Source organism: Cyrtonyx montezumae, unplaced genomic scaffold, assembly GCF_038088225.1.
Source record: "Cyrtonyx montezumae isolate F1298 unplaced genomic scaffold, pur_monq_1.0 scaffold_9, whole genome shotgun sequence".
Classification (NCBI taxonomy): domain Eukaryota; kingdom Metazoa; phylum Chordata; class Aves; order Galliformes; family Odontophoridae; genus Cyrtonyx; species Cyrtonyx montezumae.
This window is the reverse complement of record NW_027072100.1, coordinates 10,727,734-10,747,785: the sequence shown is the minus strand read 5'-3', so window position 1 is coordinate 10,747,785 and position 20,052 is coordinate 10,727,734. Positions and strand designations below refer to the sequence as shown.

Below are 20,052 nucleotides of genomic sequence, written 5' to 3'. Positions count from 1 at the left end.
TTTCTGGCGCCCCGTAGACGCTGCCCTTTGACCCCGCGCGGCGGGGTGAGAGGGCGGGCGGCCATCTTGTGGCGCCGGGTTGCTGTCGGTGCGGCCGCGTCGCGCCCTCCCCCGGGCGGAGCAGGCCCGGCGCGGGGCCGGCCCGCCGCCATGTCCTCCTTCTCGGAGTCGGCGCTGGAGAAGAAGCTATCGGAGCTGAGCAACTCCCAGCAGAGCGTGCAGACGCTGTCGCTGTGGCTCATCCACCACCGCAAGCACGCAGGGCCCATCGTCTCCGTCTGGCACCGGGAGCTCCGCAAAGGTGGGCGCGGAGCTCTGCCCGGGGCTTCCCCTCACCCTGCTCACCTTCCCGCCCACCCTTCTGCTGGGCCGCCTCCCGTCCGCCCGCCCAGGGCTGGGGGTGTGCGGCTGCGGCCTGAGGCGATGCTCCCCGGGCATGGAACTATGGGAGAGAGCAGTACGTGGGGGTTTGGGAGGTTAGAAGCTTTTGGATTTGAATCGTGGGCCGTTTGGATTGGAAGGGGCCTTAAACTTTATTTAGTTCCAGCCCCCAGCTGTGGACAGAGATGCCACCCGCTAAATCGTGGGTTTGGGTTGGGGGTATCTCTCCGTTGTTGAGCTGTACAGGGGCAGTCAAAGTTAAGTGAAGTGAAACAGGTAGCATCATCCAGAAATGCTCTGTGCTCGTTGTGTTTAGAGCTGAAGTTTGCCTTGGGAAGCACCACTGACTTCCCAGAAAGCTTTGCAGTGAGTTTATAGGGGCACGTGCCCACGGAGTGTGTGATGCTCTAGGAAGTGCTCCGTGGAGAAAGCTCCACAGGGCCATTGGTTGGTGCCCCTTCCATTAAGATGGGATTTCAGAGATCTCAATGGGGCATGCTGTGGGAACAGAGCTCTGTTTTCTCTCTCTGCTATTGTACTCAGAAGAACAACATCTCCCATGGCTTCTGCCTGTGGTGAAATAGGGCCTGGTGGTGTCACAACGGGAAAAGTTATGGGATAAGGAAGGAATAAAATGTTATTCAGAATAATGTTGTCTGGAAGAACATCTGAGTCTCTCTGACAGCATTCTCCCATGCTTTCATTAAGTTCTAAATTATGTCATATACCAAGTTGTTTGTTTTCCTCAAGCTAATGAACAAAAAAAAAGCCTTTTTATATTACATATGGATTAGAACAGCCCTTTTTAAACTTTCTAAGAGTGAAACCTAGGAGTTTTCTCAGAGATGAGGTGTTACGCACAAAAGAAACTTAATCTCGTGTTTGATTTATGAGTTAGAGGAAATCAAAGTGAAGCACAGAAGTAAAGAGATCAAGGACTCATTTACTTGAGAGCCTCTGGTTTGCCTTGGTAAAATTGAGATCTTTTAAAATGTTTTTAGGCTAAAAATCTGTAAGTTACTTTGAAAATAATGCTAATGATTTTGGGTCAAGGAGCTGAGAAATAAATGCAAATTCTTTTTTTTTTTTCTTTCCCCCCGTAGCAAAATCGAGTAGGAAGCTTACTTTCCTATACTTAGCAAATGATGTCATCCAGAACAGTAAGAGGAAAGGCCCTGAATTTACTAGGGAATTTGAATCTGTTCTCGTGGATGCTTTTTCTCATGTTGCCAGGTATGTTGTTGCATTATGTATTTCTTCATTTTGTCTCGATAGATCTGTGTTCTTGTACTGCTGCGTCTAATTGAGAGCATTCACACCCTGTCTGTAGTAGAGACTGGGTTCAGCCTGCTTAGCCTAGGAACTGTTTTGTGGTGATATTTCTCATTGGGGGAATTTGAGCAAAGTTGTGAGGCACTGATTCACGTACAGACATCTGTGCTTTCTGTGTGACTCCTTTATGCTTTATTTTAACTGTTACCAGAAGATCTTGCAGATCTGTTCTGTGGGTAGTAAAACTGAATAATTACATCTGTTTGCTGAACCTTCTTAATGAATACCTTTTCTTCATTACTGGAAGTATCTAAAGCAGAGCTGGTATCTTAGGTTGCAGTGTCCTCGTCGTTCTTCTGGCTTGGGTGTAGTTTCTTTTGTTTTATTGGTTGTTTTAATGGTTATCTGATCATTGGCTTCCTTGCTAGATAGAAGAGGGATTTCATACATAAAAGGGGAGAAACGAGGCAGCTGCAGCCCTAGCGAGGGTAGACTATCACTTAGTTAAGATTTTCTCTAAATAGTGCAATAAGTCTTATTATCTCAGCTAAACAACTTTAATGTTCTGTGTATTTAGTGGTATATTGTTCTGGATGGCTGTCTAACTTTCAGTCTGCTAAATGAGTATGTTTAAGTGCCTAATGAGCCAAACAACCTGCTTTTTAATTAGGATGTTATTGACTGAAACAACTGTTTTAAGTTAATTCCCTGAATTGTAAGCATTGTCAACTTGAAGGTGTTTTATAACTGTTCTTGGAAGTTGTGAGAGTTAGTGGGTTCCTTCCTTGAAAGCTGTTCTTGCCCATATGTTGGGGTGGGAACGTAGAATGCTTTCAGGCAATCTTTGGTTCCAGCAGAAGGGAAAAATCCATCATTAATGTATTTTATGGAGTTTGTTTTAGGTAATGGGAGAGATTCTCTCCCAGTTTGTATGTCCGTGGATGCAGGTGCTAGCTTGGAAGATGCTCTCTTAAAATACTGCATATGTTTTTCAGCTGAACAGTAATTATTTTCTGATCTTTGAGCAGAGAAGCAGATGAGGGCTGCAAGAAGCCCTTGGAACGATTGCTTAACATCTGGCAAGAAAGAAGTGTGTATGGCAGTGAGTTCATACAGCAGCTGAAACTTTCTATGGAAGACTCCAGTAGTCCTCAAACTAAAGGTAAATTCATGTGGTTTTTGTTGAGTATTTTACTTTTTTTAAATTGATATAATTCACTGAAAGAGTGATGGGGAGGTGTTAAGCTCTGGGTTGCTGTAGTTGGGCTGTTTTCAGGGTGAGTGTGAGGGGGATTCTTCAGGGTTCTCTTGAGAGAAAAGTGTGATTCTGTAAAGCTCTCTGTTCTGGTTTGCAGGTGTTTTACCCTGTGGCTGGCAGTAAGCCTCCAGGTAATTTCTGCCTCTGCACATGCAGGCAGGATGCAGCAGGGCTGTCTCTTGATGTGAAAGCAAACAGGCAGGACGTAGGGAGCTGTCATATCCACAAGAGTTCTATGTTGTCCTGCTCTAAATGTCTGTGAGTAGAGTTAGCTGGGTTGCTATGGTGGTTCCTTCAATGTTATTGGTGCTTTTATCTATTAATTTTTAATTTTGCATGTATACATCTTATTATGATTTGACAAGGGCTTTTAAATGCATGAAAGTTGGCATATATTCCCAGAAGCTTGTTGTGTCTTTTTTTCTTATACCAGCTGAAGTCATTTGAGGAGAAAGTAATAATTTTCCAGAATTTCTCATCACTAGAAAGATGAGAAACTGAGTACAAACTCGTTAGATTTGCTCTACTTGTGTACTGCTTTGGCAGATGCTGCCCATTCTGTGGAGTCTGAGAGTATTTCTGGGTTTACTGTAATGAAGAGCAGGCAGCAGTAGGATGCCTGGCCTGTGGGAAGTGAAGGTCATTAAAAATGACGAGTGTTCTGGTTGAGGGAATTTGTTCACCCTGCAGCTGAAGGTGCTGTCAGCATCTTTATGTAAGCTAGAGTCAGGTTGCTGCTTTGACCACGCTTTGCTCGGTTCCCTGCAGAAGTATGATGCTTTGTGAGGCAACACTTAATCATTAGTAAAGTACTCTTAGGCCATTCTTAGATGGTGAAAACAAGGAAGATTTGTGTGAGCCTTCTGCTGAGGTTGGTAATTGTATGGAATGAGTATGAGGGCATGAGTTAAGTATGTAAATATGTCTAAGGCTGCAGTTTGGAGGGTTTTAATGTGCTTCAGGCAAAATTGCTGAATGGGTTCTTTAGCAGCTTTCAGCAAAAACCTTCCAACGTAGTGTCTCCTCTTTTTGGAGCAGCTGACCTGACCTCTTTTTGGACTGACTGACCTGACCATCAGGATGTTCCATGCAGGTCTCAGTCCTGGGGGTGAGAGGTGGGGAAATGTGTTCTGGGAGGGCTCAGACACTTAGGATTTGGGAATGGGATCACAGAACTGTAGGGATAGTTCATTCTGTGTTCTCTGCAGCCTGGGCACAAGGCCTAAGACGACTGTTTGTCAGGAGAGGATGGAACTTAACGTTCCTGAATTCTTTTCAAATGCACTAGCTTGAAAGTGTTGATGTTCTTAAATCACCTAGATAACTGTATCAGTTTGTTTAGCTTAAAAATAATAATGAAACAGTGAGTCCAAGAAACACAGCTGTGACTTCCAGGTGAAGTGGCAGTGAACTGCTGCTCAGTATCATTGGCTGTTAGATGGTATCAATCAGTGCTGCTACTTTTGAACTTGAAACAGTTTATACGAAATCCAGCTTTGTAGAGTGTGAGGGGCTGAGTGTGAAAGTGAGTGAAAATGCTTTTGGCAAATGGTGAGGATTTTAGGATTTGGCTGGGTACTTGAAGACATAAACATGCTGTCTTTTATTTGAGAGAACAACTCGGGGCTTTTCAGGAGTGTGAGTGTTGCTGCTTTGTCAGTTCACTGTGGTGGATTTTCTTTTAGTTTGTTTTTAAATCAATTTTCTTTCCTTAGTTGAAAAAACCCTTGGAGTTCTGAGGCTTTTTCTTGTTATGACTGTCATGTTTTCAAATGCAGCTTCATCATGGTCAGGTGTAGTTTCACGTGGGGTGTTTATAGCCTTTAGATGAGCTTGTGTTTGTCCAGTGTCTGGTAGTCAGCTATATGTATTGCTGAAGGCTTTGCAGTAGTTATTCTATTGTTTTCAAGCTGGTGAATGTAGTCAAGATGCTGACTTGTTTTACAGTTGTAATGTCATGGCATTCTGAAGAGGATGGCTCTGCTCTGGTTGAAGAGCACTGGTTGTGCTTGGAGTTGTGAAACTTGCCAGAATTAAGGAGACTCCTGTATCAGGGAGGAAAGACATCTTTGAAGCTTATTGGTGAATGTTTCAGTGGTGCAGCTTACTTCTTGTTTCATTAGTGGCAAGGCCTCAGATAAGCATTCATTCATTTTATATTGCCTTGAGATTAAAAAAGAAAAAATCAATCAAATGATTATTTTTAACAGAGCAATGTTTAAAATTCCTAGTTATCCTGTTCAGTGTGTGTACATAGGATCCACAGTCAGTTTCTCTTTGCTGTGCATATGATCCCAGAGTGAAATCAAAGAAGCTTTCTTAGCTCTCAAACCGGTCTGCAGGCGATGAGAACAAAGAGGTGGGTGGCCTAGATGGGAAGATCTGCTTTGCCAGCTTGTAGGAAAAGTCATCCTTTGTCACTGAAGTGTTTGATGCTGTAAGCTTCCTCTAGCCACAAGAGATGATTTGAAGACTGAAAAGCCAGTTGGTGGAGGAATACCTTTACAATTCTCTCTGGATTTTCCTGGCACTACAGCAGCAACAAGATCAACAGCAATCTGGAGATTCACTGCTGAGCTTTTATGACAGCAATTGTCAGTTATTTTGGAGGAAAAAGTGCTTTGCTCCTTTGTAAGGCTTTTAGGGAGTAGTTCAATTTCTGAGCTGTGAGGAAGACTGCAAAGGAAGCAGGAAAACCAAATTCTACTTGAGTGATGACTTCTCTCTTCTTAATGTTGCTGTCAACAGCAGGCTCTTGATTTTCCTGGAAGAAGCTGTCCATCTTCCACAAGGATGCCCTGATTGTTTCAGAAGCTGTGTGCAATATACTGCTGTTGAATTCTGATTGGCATTGGATGTTCTTAGTGCTTTCTCTCTCCTCCTGTTGGACAGGTGTTTTTGTATGTGTAGACTTCAGTGGGTAGATTACTTCTGACTACTAGATTTTTTTGAAGGCTACCCAAGCAGGGTATGTTATAATTTATGCCTGGCATCCTGTTCTGCTTCAGGGGTCCCTTTCTACCAAATGCTCTCGAGTTTGCAAATAAGTGCTTTTCATCTGTTCTGATGTAATGGAGATGATGATTCCAGATTTTTGGGGAGGTCTTCTACTGCCCACGTTTACCAGTGCTGAAGGGAAAAAAGAAGTGCCACAGTCCACCCTTGTCACGCTTCTTGTGCCCAGAATGCTACTGCAAAGCTGGGTGCTTTGCTCCTTTCTTACCAGGCCGCAGTGTCCCTTGGCTGCTGTTCCCCCATCAGGGAGTGGCTGCTTTTGGGGCACACCAGCTGGCTGCTGTTGCTCAGGACTGTGGGTGTCTGTGTACTTATCTTCCATAGAGTCTTTCCAGTCAAGCTCATTTGATCTTATTCAGGCAAAATTCAATGGAAATGCCAAATCCTCTGCGTTACCAAACATAGAGCTGTGTCTCGTGGTAGAACAGTTGGCTGCACAGCAGGAGCGGTTTTTCAGCAATTTGAATCCCCATTCTCATTCATGTTTTTGCTTCTGTACGTGCTGTGGTCATTCATTCTTATATTGATTATCTTGTGTTTATCTTCTGTTGGTTAATTACTTTATGCTAAGTGCATACAAGTGGTAAATAGTGAGGGCTCTGCTGCTGAGGTTTGATTCCAAGGATGTTCCCTGGACTCTGTCCTCTACTTTTTTTTTTTAACAAATGAGCCTGATTTATAAATTGTGGTGGCAAGTTTGAGGAATGGTCTGTCTTCTGAATGCTCTGTAATTGGATCAAAGGCTGTATTAGGACTTCTGACTCATTTAATAAACTGTCTTCTCTTTCAAGGCAAGATACGCTGTGCTAAGGTTCGTTCACCCCACTGTCTTGCTTTATGAAATTATTTCTGAAGTGTTATAGGTTTCCTGCTGGGAGATTGGTTCATGCTCTGCCTGTAGCTGCTGCTGCCATCACATCATGCTGCAGAGTTGGAGTTTGACAGAGCTGTCCTGGAGTCTGTTGTGATGGAAGAGTGAAAGGTTGAATAACCAGCAGTTACTCAATTGATTGTGAGACTGCAGCGAATGGATGCTTGGTGCAAAAAAGAACTTGAATTTCATCTGTCCATATGTATCTTGGGATCCATGCTTCATTTCTACTGGTAGAAAGTCCTTACTGGCATATGTAATATTAACTGGGGAATCCAAGCAGTGCTGAAGACCTGCCATTTATAGGCAGATGAGAGCATTTACTTGTCTTTCCTTCTTCCAACATAGGAGGCTCAAAGATATGTGCTGTGTGTACTGCAGTAGGAAGACTGTAACCTTATAGTTTGAGTGTGTGCACATACAGAGAACTGTGTGGGCAAAATCAGGCTGTTCTTGGTGTTTTGTATTTGATTATTTGAAAGATGATGCCAGTGTTAGTCTGTCTGTGGTCACCCCTCTCTTCAGAGAGGCCTAAACCTCAAGAGCACAATGGTTATTTTGAAGTAGAGATGGTGAATGTGGGCAGATCTCACATCCAAATGAGTTGCTTGTGTGTCTTCAGTTGCAGAAGAGAAGAAGTCGTCTTTAAAGCGGACTTTTCAGCAAATACAAGAGGAGGAAGATGACGATTACCCTGGGAGCTACTCACCCCAAGATCCCAGCGCTGGGCCACTGCTGGTAGGCGGGGAGGGGTGGGAGTGGGAGCTCTGCAGGCCTCCTCCCGTGTGATCCCACCACAAGGTGGAGCTCCCAACAAGTAAAATGCATCGGATGGGGAAGTTCAGTTGGGGGTTGAGATGTCAGTGTGAAATGGAACAGATTCCTTTCATATTGAAACTCTGCCAGTTCTGAATGATTTCAGGTAGACCAAACTAAGGTCTGAGTATTGATACCAGAAAAGAATTGCAGTGCTAGAGAAACTTTATTTTACGTTCTTTCTGAGATCAGTGTGTAATCTCTTAAACCTAAAGCTTTAACTCTATTAGAACTAGGTTTTCAGGTTTCTTTCATTATCATTATTATTGGCAGGGCATTTATCTCCCATTGTGTGCAAAAAAGCTCAACCTTTGATAGGTTTCTATGGGAGTTGATTAGGAAAATCGGGTGGTTTTTTTTGTCATATGTTGGTGTGTGGAAATAATAGGAATGAAATAGAGGATTGTTCTGACCATTTAAGGCTACAAAATACGCAATGGTTTAACATATGTTCATTTGAAAAGGATACAAAAAATTACACTATCCATCTGGTAGAGTGTAAACTTTGAGAAATAAAAATAAATCACAGCTGTCAAAGAAATAAGTGGTGGTTGTTTTTGTTTTAGCTCCAGAGGCCTTGCAACTTTTGGTTTCTCTTGATGATAAATGTTCTTTGTTACTGTTAGAAATAGTAACTGTTTCCGAAGAAATGATAACTGTTAAGCAATAGGCTTTTTTTTTTCCCCCAGATAAAATGATGAGGCTTTCATAACTACTTACTTAAAAGTTTTCAGTGCTTTTTATTTGTTTTCAAACTAACTATTGAAATGCTGCTTAAGTATCAATGCTGTTTCTAGGGCAAGCATTGCAGTTACAAAGGCTTGTATTAAAGATATGAAATGCATTTTTTTTCTGCTTGTGAAATCTCCTTTTCTCCCTCCGTGATCCTGGAGCTGTATAGGGCAGATACATTAGGTCAGCAGAGCTATTCACTAGGCTGTCCTCATCCACATTATTTTTAAACTGGGATATCTTTCGAGTGTATTCATTTAAGCTGATGTATTTTTCTCAGTGTTAGAACAGTTGGGAGGTGAAGCTGAGGGGATACGATGGAGTGCAGTCGGAGTGTCGTGTACTTCCAAAAAACTAGTTTTCCTAAATGAGGATAGCAGTGTCTTAGCAAAATCAGGACAGCATGAACTTTTGCTTTAACAGCTGTATCTGTTTCCTACCATAAAGTTTAGGAAACTTTAGAACATGTAACTGTGGAAATATGTTGCCCTTTTGTTTGAGCTGGTACAAGGTGCTCTGTCTGTTTACATGTCAGAATGCACCTCTGGAATTCAAAAACAGTGTGCCTATGTGCTCTTGCCAGCTTAAGAGAAGGTGTCAAAGAGATGCTCAGTGAACAGAAACAGACCAAATCTGATGCTGTGTGAAGGCCAGGTGGTTCCTCAGTCTGGCGTGTGGTGTACTTTTAGGCTTTGACTTAAACGATCACTTATCTTAATTGGAATGATAAGTTTTCCACTATGGAGTCTTGGAGATGATGATTCTACTCTAATTGTGCATAAGCTACCTTAGCACTGGAGTGCTGTAAATTTAATGAATACTTCCTGTGTGAGGAAGCAACTCTTCAAAGATTACCTGCAAAAAATATTCTGAGAATGGTTCCTTTTAAGTGGATGACTTCGGATGGGAGAGGACACATCCACAGGAATTGGCAGAGAAGTTACCTTCATTTAATGTTAGCTAATTTGTCTTTTAGACGGAGGATTTGATCAAAGCTCTGCAAGACTTGGAGAATGCAGCATCAGGAGATGCTACAGTGCGGCAAAAAATTGCCTCCCTGCCTCAGGAAGTTCAAGATGTTTCATTACTGGAGAAAATTACAGGTATGAAACTGGAAGATAAAAGAATATTGGTGCAAAGAGAAGCTTTATATGTGTGTATATATAATGCTGATCTGTAAAGAATTGCAATGTATGGGGTGAATTTCTGCTTCTGTATCCTTGCTTTGTAGTTCTTGGCATCCTGACAGCATGTAAAGGAAATAGGGCCAGAGTTATCAAATGGATGATTGATTTTGAATATTTTGAATGTTACATACCTTTGAGTTCTATCAGAATTGTCCTGAGTAAACACGTACACGCTGATTGCTATGGAAAAGGAAACTTGCTGTCCTCATAAGTCTTTCACTCTTTATTTAAACTGGGTTTTGCAATTGTTTTTGAGAAGTAATTTGAAACCCGTTTGACTTTTATTACTGGAAGTAGTTTAATTTATAACTCATTATGAACAGTCACTTAGTCGTTTCTTTGAAAGATGCTCACACTGTGTCCAACTGTGAAGAGTGGTGTGCAGTTCACGTGATTGCTTGTATTGGTAATTAGGAGTTTTTCACAGAAAAGAATTAAGTGCACGCCATCTAATTTGTTCAATTAAGTTCTAGAAGTACAGCCTGCAGTATTAGATTAATTGATCTGGTTATGGAATTCCCTCCCATCCCTTATTGTTGACATCTCTGCCAGAGCAAAATGCAGTTGATCCCATCAGTTGCTGAAAAACACCATTCTTGAGCCTCTAGCCCTTCACGTCCTCTGCAGTCAGAATTGTTTTCACACTGAGCCAGAAGCGTATCTGAACGGCACGTCACTGCGTGCACGGACGGTGAATTGTAGCCCTTCTGCTGAAGAGCAGTAATCTAGAGGACAGAGTTTAAAACCAAACTCTCCTTTTGCAGACAAAGAGGCGGCCGAGCGCCTTTCAAAGACGGTGGACGAAGCGTGCCTGTTGCTGGCTGAGTACAACGGGCGGCTGGCAGCGGAGCTGGAGGACCGGCGCCAGCTGGCACGCATGCTGATCGAGTACACGCAGAATCAGAAGGACGTACTGACAGAGAAAGAGAAGAAGCTGGAAGTGAGTACTGATGGACCCGCTGCTGGCAAGCTGGGTGCCTCCCCAGGTGCTCCCGCTCGACTCCAGATGTGTGTGTTTATCTAAGAGATGATGACTGTAGGTGGTGTTTCCATTTGGAGCAAAACAGAGAGGGAAGCGGTATAAAAACTCCGGAGAAAACAAATTGAGTTTGATATTTTAGCTACGTGTTGGCTCTGGAAGGCCTGTAACTTGATGGCTTTTAAGGAAATATAGGCCCACTTGAACTTCTTCATGTGTAGTCGTTTTTCTAAGTGAAGTCTCCGTTCTCAAAAAGTCATCATCCCCCTGGTGTAGCTAGCTGTATTGTGGTAGGTTGGTGGCTTGCTTTTTGTTGTCGTTATGGCTGAGTGCTTCATCTGCCTTCTAACCTCTACCTGATAGATGTACAGTTCAAGCCAATTCTTCTGGCGTCCATCCTTTGACAGCTGCTTTTACCTACAGCTTCTGTGGCAGAGTACAAATTGGGCTAACACCAAAAGCTGATGACTTGCTTCTCCTGCCATAGCTGTTTTGAGCAAGGAGGGCATGAAACTGAAAATGGGTCTGGCTGGACCTGAGCATCAGCCACAAGCCCTAGGCGAGTGCACAGGCTGCAGCAGACATCCATTTATCTGAAGTGCTCTTTCTCACAGAAGTTTTTAGCAGTGCACCATGGGACTAGTATGGAAGTTTAATTAATGATTTTGGTTGTATGTCACTCTGCCATCTGTTAAACTGCCCCTTGGCGACACATTAAGGGCTTCCTCTACACTGTCGGCTGCTGATTATTATGAACAGCTGCTGCTGGGTGGGACATGAGTTGCTGTAGAGGACAAAGTCTTCTGGAAGGAGACTGTGCTGTAGAAATTGCAAATTCTGTTTACCATCACGACAAACCCAATTTTCTGACAGCTAGGCAACATTGTTCTGAGGTAAACTTCATTTCGAATGTATCCTTCGTCATGTGTGTTTATATTGGAGTTTCTAAATGTCTTGTGATTGTGAAGAGTCTTGCTCTGGCAAGGCAACATGTTTCTAAATCAGCCAAGCAAGTGCAGCTAGTTGATTCTGTTCGCTTGTTTAGCTTGAATTTCTTCAAATGTAACATCTGTCTTATGACTGAGGATTTGAAAAACACTTTCAAATATAAATACGAAAGATGCCATAACAACAAATTGTTTCTGGCACAGATTGGCTGAATGCTGGTGGAAATCTTGGGTCAGGTCTTTTACTAAAAGGAGGAATTTTGTCTAGTAGAACATACATATATTAAAAAGAAATTAAATGATACACTGCTGTTTCATTATTTTTTTTTTTTAAGGCAAATGACAAACTGTTGAGCAGCAGTGCTCTCCAGAAATGGAGGAACAGATCGTACACTCGAGTCAGTTTGAGACAGCATTAAGGTCTCTAATGCACTGACTGAAACATTATTACAGTTGTGGTTTTTTGTTGTGGTTTGATGTTGATGAGGACCATTATTCGAAAGCTAACTCTGGCAGAGTCACAAAGTAAATTAAATTGAAAATTGAAGGTTAAGCAGCTCAGTGTGTGAGCTACTTTGATAGGAATAATCCTGTGTGGTAGCAGGAAGGGTTGTTTGTGTGCTGTTAAATGTAAACACGTTTTTAATGCTTTGGAAACTCAAGAATGATTTTAATCACTGATTAGAATAGTCTTTGTCCTTCTGCCAAAATAAGATGGTCTTAGTACTATAGAAGTCTGAAATTAGTTGGAAGAGATGCTCGTTGATATTTATTTAACATGAAGGCACAATTCATGCTTGCCTCAAATCTTAGCTGGGGATATTGCCTGATTAAAGCACCCCATTGTTCCTGAGTTGTGGAGGGTTAATCAATAATGGAAGTTGTTGATTACAGATGTGGCAGGCCATATCTGCTTATCAGCTCTGTTTGATGTTCTCACAGTACCACTTGATAAGGGCCTGGATTTTTCTTTGTAGTGCTAATGAGCGTTTTAGTAGAGGTATCTGAAATCCTTGCTGGCTGTTAGGAAGCACAGTAAAAAGCCAAAACATTTTCTTGAAGCAAAGGCTGAAAGGAGGAAACAACTGAAAACAGTGTGACTTTAAATTACTTCTTGTTGAATGATTTGTGCTCTTGAGATCCCTTTCCCAGGATCCTTGGTGCTACTGACTGTAAGCTTTCACTGCTGTGAGTAAGTTTGTTGACTCTCAAATGAGGAGGTTTTTGTAGATAGAAGGCAGACTGTTTATTTCATGATCCTAATCTAGGCCAGGATATCAGTGGAGGAATGGGGGTTTCTGGTGTTAGTGTGACTCAGTATTATTACAAGATATATAAATGTGTTGTTCAAGACTCACTGGGGGTATTTCTCATGTTTTACTTGTAAAATAACGTCCTTCACTGTGATATTAATGAAAACAGATACAGTTTCTGTACTGAAAAGCAGCTTTTTGCTGTCTGAAGAGCTACAGTTTAATGATCCTATTAATACTATCCCTCATGGAAACACAACAAATTATCAATACATACAAGCTGGGTACATTTATGCCTGATGGGCTAATGCACAAAATCCTGTGTGATGCCGAAACCTCAGGATGCAGAGCTCTTGTCTTCAGTTGCAGCAAAGCTGTTACTGAGGGGCAGTGTGCTGAGAAAGGTGGCCTTGGGCAATGAATTACCCTTCAGCACAGGTGAGGTCTGGTGTAAGGATTGAAAAAACACAATGCTGAGAAATGCTGGTAATTGGAAGGGAGAAAACCAGCCTGGAGATCGCAGCACGTGGACAAACTGCTTTTAAGATAACAATTTCCAGGGTGCAGCAGAAAAGTTGAAAGCCTAACAATTAAGGCTGCTTTATTGAAAAAAAGATTGTGGTGGTTTGATTCTAGCCTAAAAGCAGTTACAGGGACAGCAAGGAAGAATTCCTTTCATTTTGGCAGCACGCTGCAGAGTGAAAGCAGCTGGGCCAGAGCTGATGTCAAGCCGCCTATTACAAGGCATGTAATTTTAAGTGCAAATATTCCTTTAGATTAATTTACTGAATGTTATGGTGGGTTCTGTCATTCAGTACTGAACACTGAATTTCACTTTAAACAGTGCTTCCTCACAGCCAGGAGTCACGGGCCTGATCCTGCACTTACTGCCAGGCTTCTCACTCACTCTATACTTTTCACATCTGTTGAGCCCTTGGTGCATTTTTTTTCCCCTGACATCTTTTGCTTTCGTGTATCTGATTTACCTATAGCATATCAAAATGGAGACTGAGAGCTCTTAATCACTTTCTGAATTCTCATTAATGCTTAACTAGATGTTTTGCAGTAATTACAATTGATGTGAGGGCATACAGCATGTTACTGCTTGACCTAGAGCAAATATTAAGCTCAAATGCAGTCTGCTGTGTAACTCTCCGAGGTGCACCGAGCGGTGCTGCACTCCTTGGAAGGAATTTCCTGTCACATCAACACCAGCCAGTCTGGTAATGTTCTAGAAAGGCTTACTCTGGATGAAACGCTTCCATCAGGTTTGTTCAGAGGTGTTTAATTCTGATTCCATGTTTATTCCAGGCTCTAAGCATCCAACTCACTCGGATGGTGTGGATGTTGAATTCTGCGTACTGAAAAGGAATACACTGAAAAGGAATACTGATTAGCAGAGGCATTCATGTGGCACAGTGCCAGTTTTTTTTCAGTCTCAAAGTCCTGCTTACAGCAAAGATCTCATTATTTTGCCTAAAAAAGGCAAATAGGATCCCAGATACTGTTAATCTTAATGAAAACCTACTCTGCAGCAAGGCAATTAGCTAGATGCACAGTGTCCAAACTAAGATCTCAGCAAGCAGTGGTTTTTTTTTTTTTTTTGGAAGTGCACTTCATTTCTTGTGGGTTTTTATGGAGTAGATGGACCTTATTGCAAGAAATCCACAATATGCAGTTTTGAAGCCTGTCATGTAAGGTAGCTAAATGAAAAACATGCTTCTCTAAAAAGCTGCTTCCAGTTCAGTAATGCAGAACATGACCACCACTTGGTCTGTGGGGAGAAAGGAAAAACCACTGAGCCTGGAAGGAGGTTATGTGCCCCTGCTTACACGTGCTCCTCAGCACAGCTCGGGTGTGCTCCTGAATATGACAAGTGCTAAATCCATGTAAATACACCTCCTGCTTCTTAAGGAGGCGAGATGATCCAGAGCTGTGCCTCACATTTCTTCCATGTTGCAGCTGGCTTTCAGAACTCTAGTGCAGCAGTGGCTGCAGCTGGGCTCTGTGCTTGGAGCAGTGCCTCCCTCCTCTGAGCTGTGCCTCCCCAAGCTCCTGTTGGCCCACGTTGGTGCTCAGCCTCTGCAGTCCTTGGCTGCATGGTGGGCAGACAGCACTCCTCAGTACCAGAGCAGATGGGAAGCATCACACACACACACACAAGAGGCAGTTCTGTAATGCAGTCAGTGTTGTGTATCTGATCTGCCCAGTGAGCATTCATCTCTTCTAGGAAATCTTGATTCCTGGATTACTCCCTTATGTTTCCATTCCTGAACAGTGTGCTTTCTGAGCCAGTGTTTAATGTATCTGGGGCTGATACTGCTATTTCCCTGTGGGTCTTTTTGTATTCTTGGCTTATTTTTCCTGTTGTGTATTTTTTTGAACAGGAGGATTTAGGCCTTATTGCTTTAACTAAAACTTTTGTAGTCTAGTTGACACCTTCATTAACCTACTAATAAGGTAAAGTTAGAATTACTAGAATTGGGATAACAAGCAAGAGCATTTCAAAGATTCTTGCTCTTATAAATAGTTACTTAAAAAGAAAATTAGACTCAAACTGAATCAGTTTAAATAAACATAATCACATGGAATGTCTTCAGCTTACAAGTGAAGTCTAATCATCTTGACTGTCCAATTCTTCCTGCTCTGCTACTTCTGGGGCAGAACTGACCTTCCTCTTACAGTGAAGGTAAATATTGGGCTTATCTGTTCTCACAGTATTCTTATTCAGGGATCTAGGCAATTCAAGCAGCACTGGGGATCTTTTCTTGATTTATTCTTGGAATTTGTATTTTCTACACCATTTGCTAGGCTTGGATGATTTGTTTCTTGCCATTCTTGATTTTTTTTTCCCCTATCTTTAGTAACTAGAGTTGCTACAGGGGGTAAAAGAGTGATAATTTCACGTTCTTGAGAAAGTGCTGCCCTTTCTTGACTTGGTATCCATCACTCCCTTCTCATTTGCAATTTTATTATTATTGACTCTTAATCTTTTTATTTAATTCTTCTGCTCTCTCACCTCCCCCTCCACCCTCACCCCTCAAAAAAAAAATCACTCTAAACACAGCCTCCTCTACCTTCTTTCTGTTAGTATTTGGAAAATGAGAATTTCTGTTGTCTCTATTCCATGTGTGCAGGAGAGGGCATTCTGCTGTCACCCTGTCTCGCATTAATTGTTAAGTCCCAGTCTTGAGCAGAATAAAGTTTTTGGTCTTTCTTTTCCCAGTTGTTGGCTTCTGTGTCCTCTTAGAGGAATGGGTTAGAAGTAGGAACTCAGTGCTTTGATGGCTTTCATCTTTATCTGCTTTTCTTCTGTGTTCATGCTTAAAAATGTTTTTCTTTTTTTTTGTCTTCATAATTCTTTCTTGCCTTGTTTCCCTACTGAGGTATTTCCAGGAGTGGCACGAGTAGGGACGTTGAGTGCATTCTTATTTTAATCCTGATTTGTCTTCCATGAAACAAAACCAAAACGAAACCTAGCAACCCTAAATGAATGAGCACACCATCTCTCAAGTGGTGTTTTTGTTGTTGCTGTTCCCCTCTGTGAACAGTGCAGTACTTCATGTATCTGGTGGGGCTCTGAATTATTATTTCAGTGCATATTCCCATGCATGCTAGCAGAATTATGTGAACTCGACGAGCCTTATAAAAGAATGTGAGTTTGGAAGGTAAGGGGCACAGTAGTTTGGGGCTGGCTGGAAACTTACAGAATATATTTATACTAGGTTTTTCAGGTGTATTTGAGTTGTTGTAATCAATTCTGCTGCTCTCACTATTCTAATTCAACGTAATGAAAGAGAGAATGTAAACTCATTGCTTGTAACCCTGCAGGAACTGCTCGCTTTGATATTTGGAGAAGGTGAAGAGAATTTCCATCACTGAGAAGGTTAGAAAGATTGGATTAAAGTTGTAAACCCTTCAGAAACATTTTGATTTAATGTGCGCTATTCCCATTTGATCTTCAAAGACAAACTTCTGTTCTCTGGTAAACTGTTCTCTTTGCCAAGTAATTAAGAAATGTATATTAATGATACGGCGGGCTTTATGGAGGCCTACTGCATGTCATTCTTCTAGTTTCATTCTGGAGATGCTTCCTCCCACCGACATGTGTAATTAGGTAAAAATTAGTGCATTCCAGAAGAAATTATGTAATACTGTTTTTTATTTGAACAGCTGTTTTTTGTGACTGAATGTTTACGGAACAGTCACAGAACTTTGGAAATAATACAGATATAAATCCTTAATTGAGAGTTCTGTGTTGGTTAATTGGAGCGTGTGTTGATCTGCTCCTAAGCACACTGAGTTGAGGGTCTTTCAGTGGCAGGGTCCAAGCTCTTCTTCTGTCACCTCGTTATGAAATACTGATCACTGTTACCTGGTTTGTTTCGGGTTGTGGAGACGTCTGAGGATGGTAAATATTGCAGAGAATCACAGAACCTCTCCTGAGTGGGAAGGGACCCACGAGGATGGAGTCCCACGAGCTGGCTCCATGCACGGCCCCCACACCCCAGGCACAGCTGGTGTCTGCCCATCTCTTACCTGGCAAGATCTCTCTGCGAGGCCTTTCCACCCCCACAGGAGTCAACAATTCCTCCTGATTTAATCCATCTGAAAACTTGCTTAGTCTGCATTAGCCCTGTGTCTGGATTGTTTATAAAGACCTCGAAGAGAACTGTCCACAAAATGGAATTTTAACGCTCAATCCAAAACTCATTTATGGGAAGGCTACTTGCAGGCTGCTGCTTCAGGGAAATTTAACTTGCTGCTCTTCTCCCTTTGTTGCATTTAAGTTCTGAAAATGTTGGCAGCTCTCATTCGCTTGCTTTCAATCCAGTGTGGACAAACTTTTGTCTGATTTATATTTAGTGGTCATTTGTGTTCAGTGCTCACGTGCCAGTTTAACGTTCCAGCTGCTGGAGTTGCTAGCATGTGTTGTGTGTCTCATGACAAGGAGTCTCTATTTCACAACCAAGCACTCAAAATTCTTCAAGCTGGGGTGGGAGGAAGAGCATTTCAGAAGAGTAATACCTGTGGTGTTCCTCAGCCTGCTGCCTTTGTCAGTGGGATGCATCTGAAGAACGGTATGTCAGATTCCTCCTTCAGCTCTGAGCAAAAGCCTTTTGTCTGGAGAATAGAGCAACTATGTAATGGCAGTTCTATCAGATATATCTACCACGTCTCAGTGGATGTATGGACGCTTAGGTAACTTGTGCTGAAGTATCATGGCAAGATCAGTGGCTCTGAGATGTCATAGCTTCCTGTTGGACTTCCTGTTGATGCAGGTTGTGGGTCTGGGTGCAGATGACAGCTCTGCAGTTGTGCAGTAGCTGTGGAGAGGACCAGTACCTTGCCACCTAAACCCAGAATCCTCATTTAAAAAAAAAAAGTAATAATCCTGGCTTAACTAAAAGCAGTCTGAGTTAACCTGTGTTTGATGCTTGGTCTCTTGTCTCTTTCCCTCAGGAATATAAACAGAAGCTTGCTCGGGTAACCCAGGTCCGCAAGGAGCTGAAATCTCACATCCAGAGCCTTCCAGATCTGTCACTGCTGCCCAACGTCACAGGAGGTCTGGCACCTCTGCCATCTGCTGGTGACCTCTTTTCAACAGACTAGAGCAAACGGTGTCCCCTAGTTTCCATTATTACCAGCAAAAGTAAGAAGACTGATGTTGACTGGAAATCCAGTCTTCCCCGATGTACAGTAGGAAAGAACTTTCAGACCCTGCTTTCACCTGCTTGGCTGCTCATGCTCACCCTCTCTCTGTGGCTCACAAGGAGGGCAGGATTAAGAGCGAGTTTTTGTGAGCTCTTAAGGGAGTGGGGATAGTCCATATAATCAATCTTCTCTTATAATTTTTCCTTATCCTTTAGTTTGTTGGCTCTTAGCACTTGTAACCCCACAGAAGACATAAGAATCATGTACATATATATCTGGAAAGTGTTTGAAGAAAGGCTGACCGTGTAACATTTTCCTCTGTAAAACTATTGTATTATTTCAGAATGTCTTGCCTGTTTTAGCTGGGTTTCTGAACCTCGTGTCTGAAAGCAGTAGTGGCTAGTGGGCTTCGTAGGGGTGCGTGCATGTGTGTCTGCAGGTACTATATCATGTCAGTGAAGGACAAAGGCACCTACTGAACAATGGCACAAATATTTTAAACCTACAGTTCCTCATGCTGTTGTAGGCCTCACATAAAAAATAGTTCCTCTTTGGCATGAACATAAATTGAAACTCACCACAGGCAATAAAAATAAACAGCTTTTCTTTGTGAATTAGAGAGCTTCATAATTTAAGCTCTGCTGAGCCATGCAGAACTGGATATTACCTAAACGAGAGTGGAAGTAAATTTTGTTCTAGCTACCTTAGATTTATACTATATTTTTTCTCTTCATTATACAAAATAAATGATTGCAGAAGCTTTGGTTTAACTGAGAGGTTGGAATGGTGGATTGTGGAGGGTCAGATCCTGGTGGCAGATTACTCCGAAGGTGGTCACGCTGTGAAAGCATCCTATACATTCTCCCTGTAGCTTTAGTCAAGTTATTTGATGAACGGAGATTTAAATGTGATATAAACACTTTTTTAATCTAGGAAGTAGACCCATATACACATCCAGTATGCACATGTGCTATATCTATGCATGTAGGTATTAGAAGGATGTACTTAATTTTGTATCACTGATTGTGAGTTGACTTTATTATTGGGGAAAAAAGTTAAAATACTCTTCATTTGCTAGCTAATGTTTTAGCTGCCATGGATGTCTTTAGATTTGTTTGTTTGTTAGGTCTATCAAGCTGGACTCTGATCATTGAAAACCATTCCGATTTGGGAAAAAAATTCAGTTTTGATCATTATCTGTCACTATGGAGCACCTGAAGTTTCTGGAAACACTTGGTCTGACAACACGGGCTCTGTCACAGAGGGGCTGAAGTTAGTTACCTTGATGTGCTGTGTTTGTGCCTCACTATAGTCTTAAGCTGCAGCTGTCAAAGATGTGAGAAGATACCTATAGAAATGCAAATCTTGGTCTTCGTCCTCATTAATTTATTTTGTGGAGTATTCAGTTGCCTATTTGCATTCAGTCAAATAACATCACGTTTTTGGTCATTTAGCTGTTAAAAACTTCAGTTTTTTTTTTTTTTTTAAAGGAAACTTCTTGCACCCATATTGCCCAGCCAAGAAATGTGCTTTCTTTTTCATTTACAGGAAATTTTACAATGGCAGAGAACTGTTTCTTTCCATGAATTGGTTTGATCTTGCAACCATTTGTGGACCAAATGACACTTATGTAAAGCACCCTGTTCTTTCTGCTTTTGCCAAAAATTAAAACATAAAAAATCAAGG

General features: G+C 42.0%; 1 protein-coding gene across 2 annotated transcripts; it reads left to right on the top strand.

Moving 5' to 3' along the window:
• Window positions 1–50: 50 nt before the first annotated feature.
• RPRD1B (regulation of nuclear pre-mRNA domain containing 1B) lies at window positions 51–19,136 on the top strand. Of its 2 annotated transcripts, XM_065754140.1 has the most exons (8): window positions 51–301; window positions 1,485–1,614; window positions 2,682–2,815; window positions 7,420–7,535; window positions 9,322–9,448; window positions 10,297–10,472; window positions 16,543–16,597; window positions 18,175–18,262. In XM_065754140.1, exons 1-7 carry the CDS (start codon window positions 151–153, stop codon window positions 16,591–16,593), a joined length of 885 nt encoding a protein of 294 aa, XP_065610212.1. In that variant the 5' UTR covers window positions 51–150; the 3' UTR covers window positions 16,594–16,597; window positions 18,175–18,262. The 2 variants fall into 2 exon arrangements, with proteins under 2 accessions (XP_065610212.1, XP_065610211.1); XM_065754139.1 differs by lacking the exon at window positions 16,543–16,597 and having other exon boundaries at window positions 53–301; window positions 18,175–19,136.
• The last annotated feature ends 916 nt before the right edge of the window (window positions 19,137–20,052 follow it).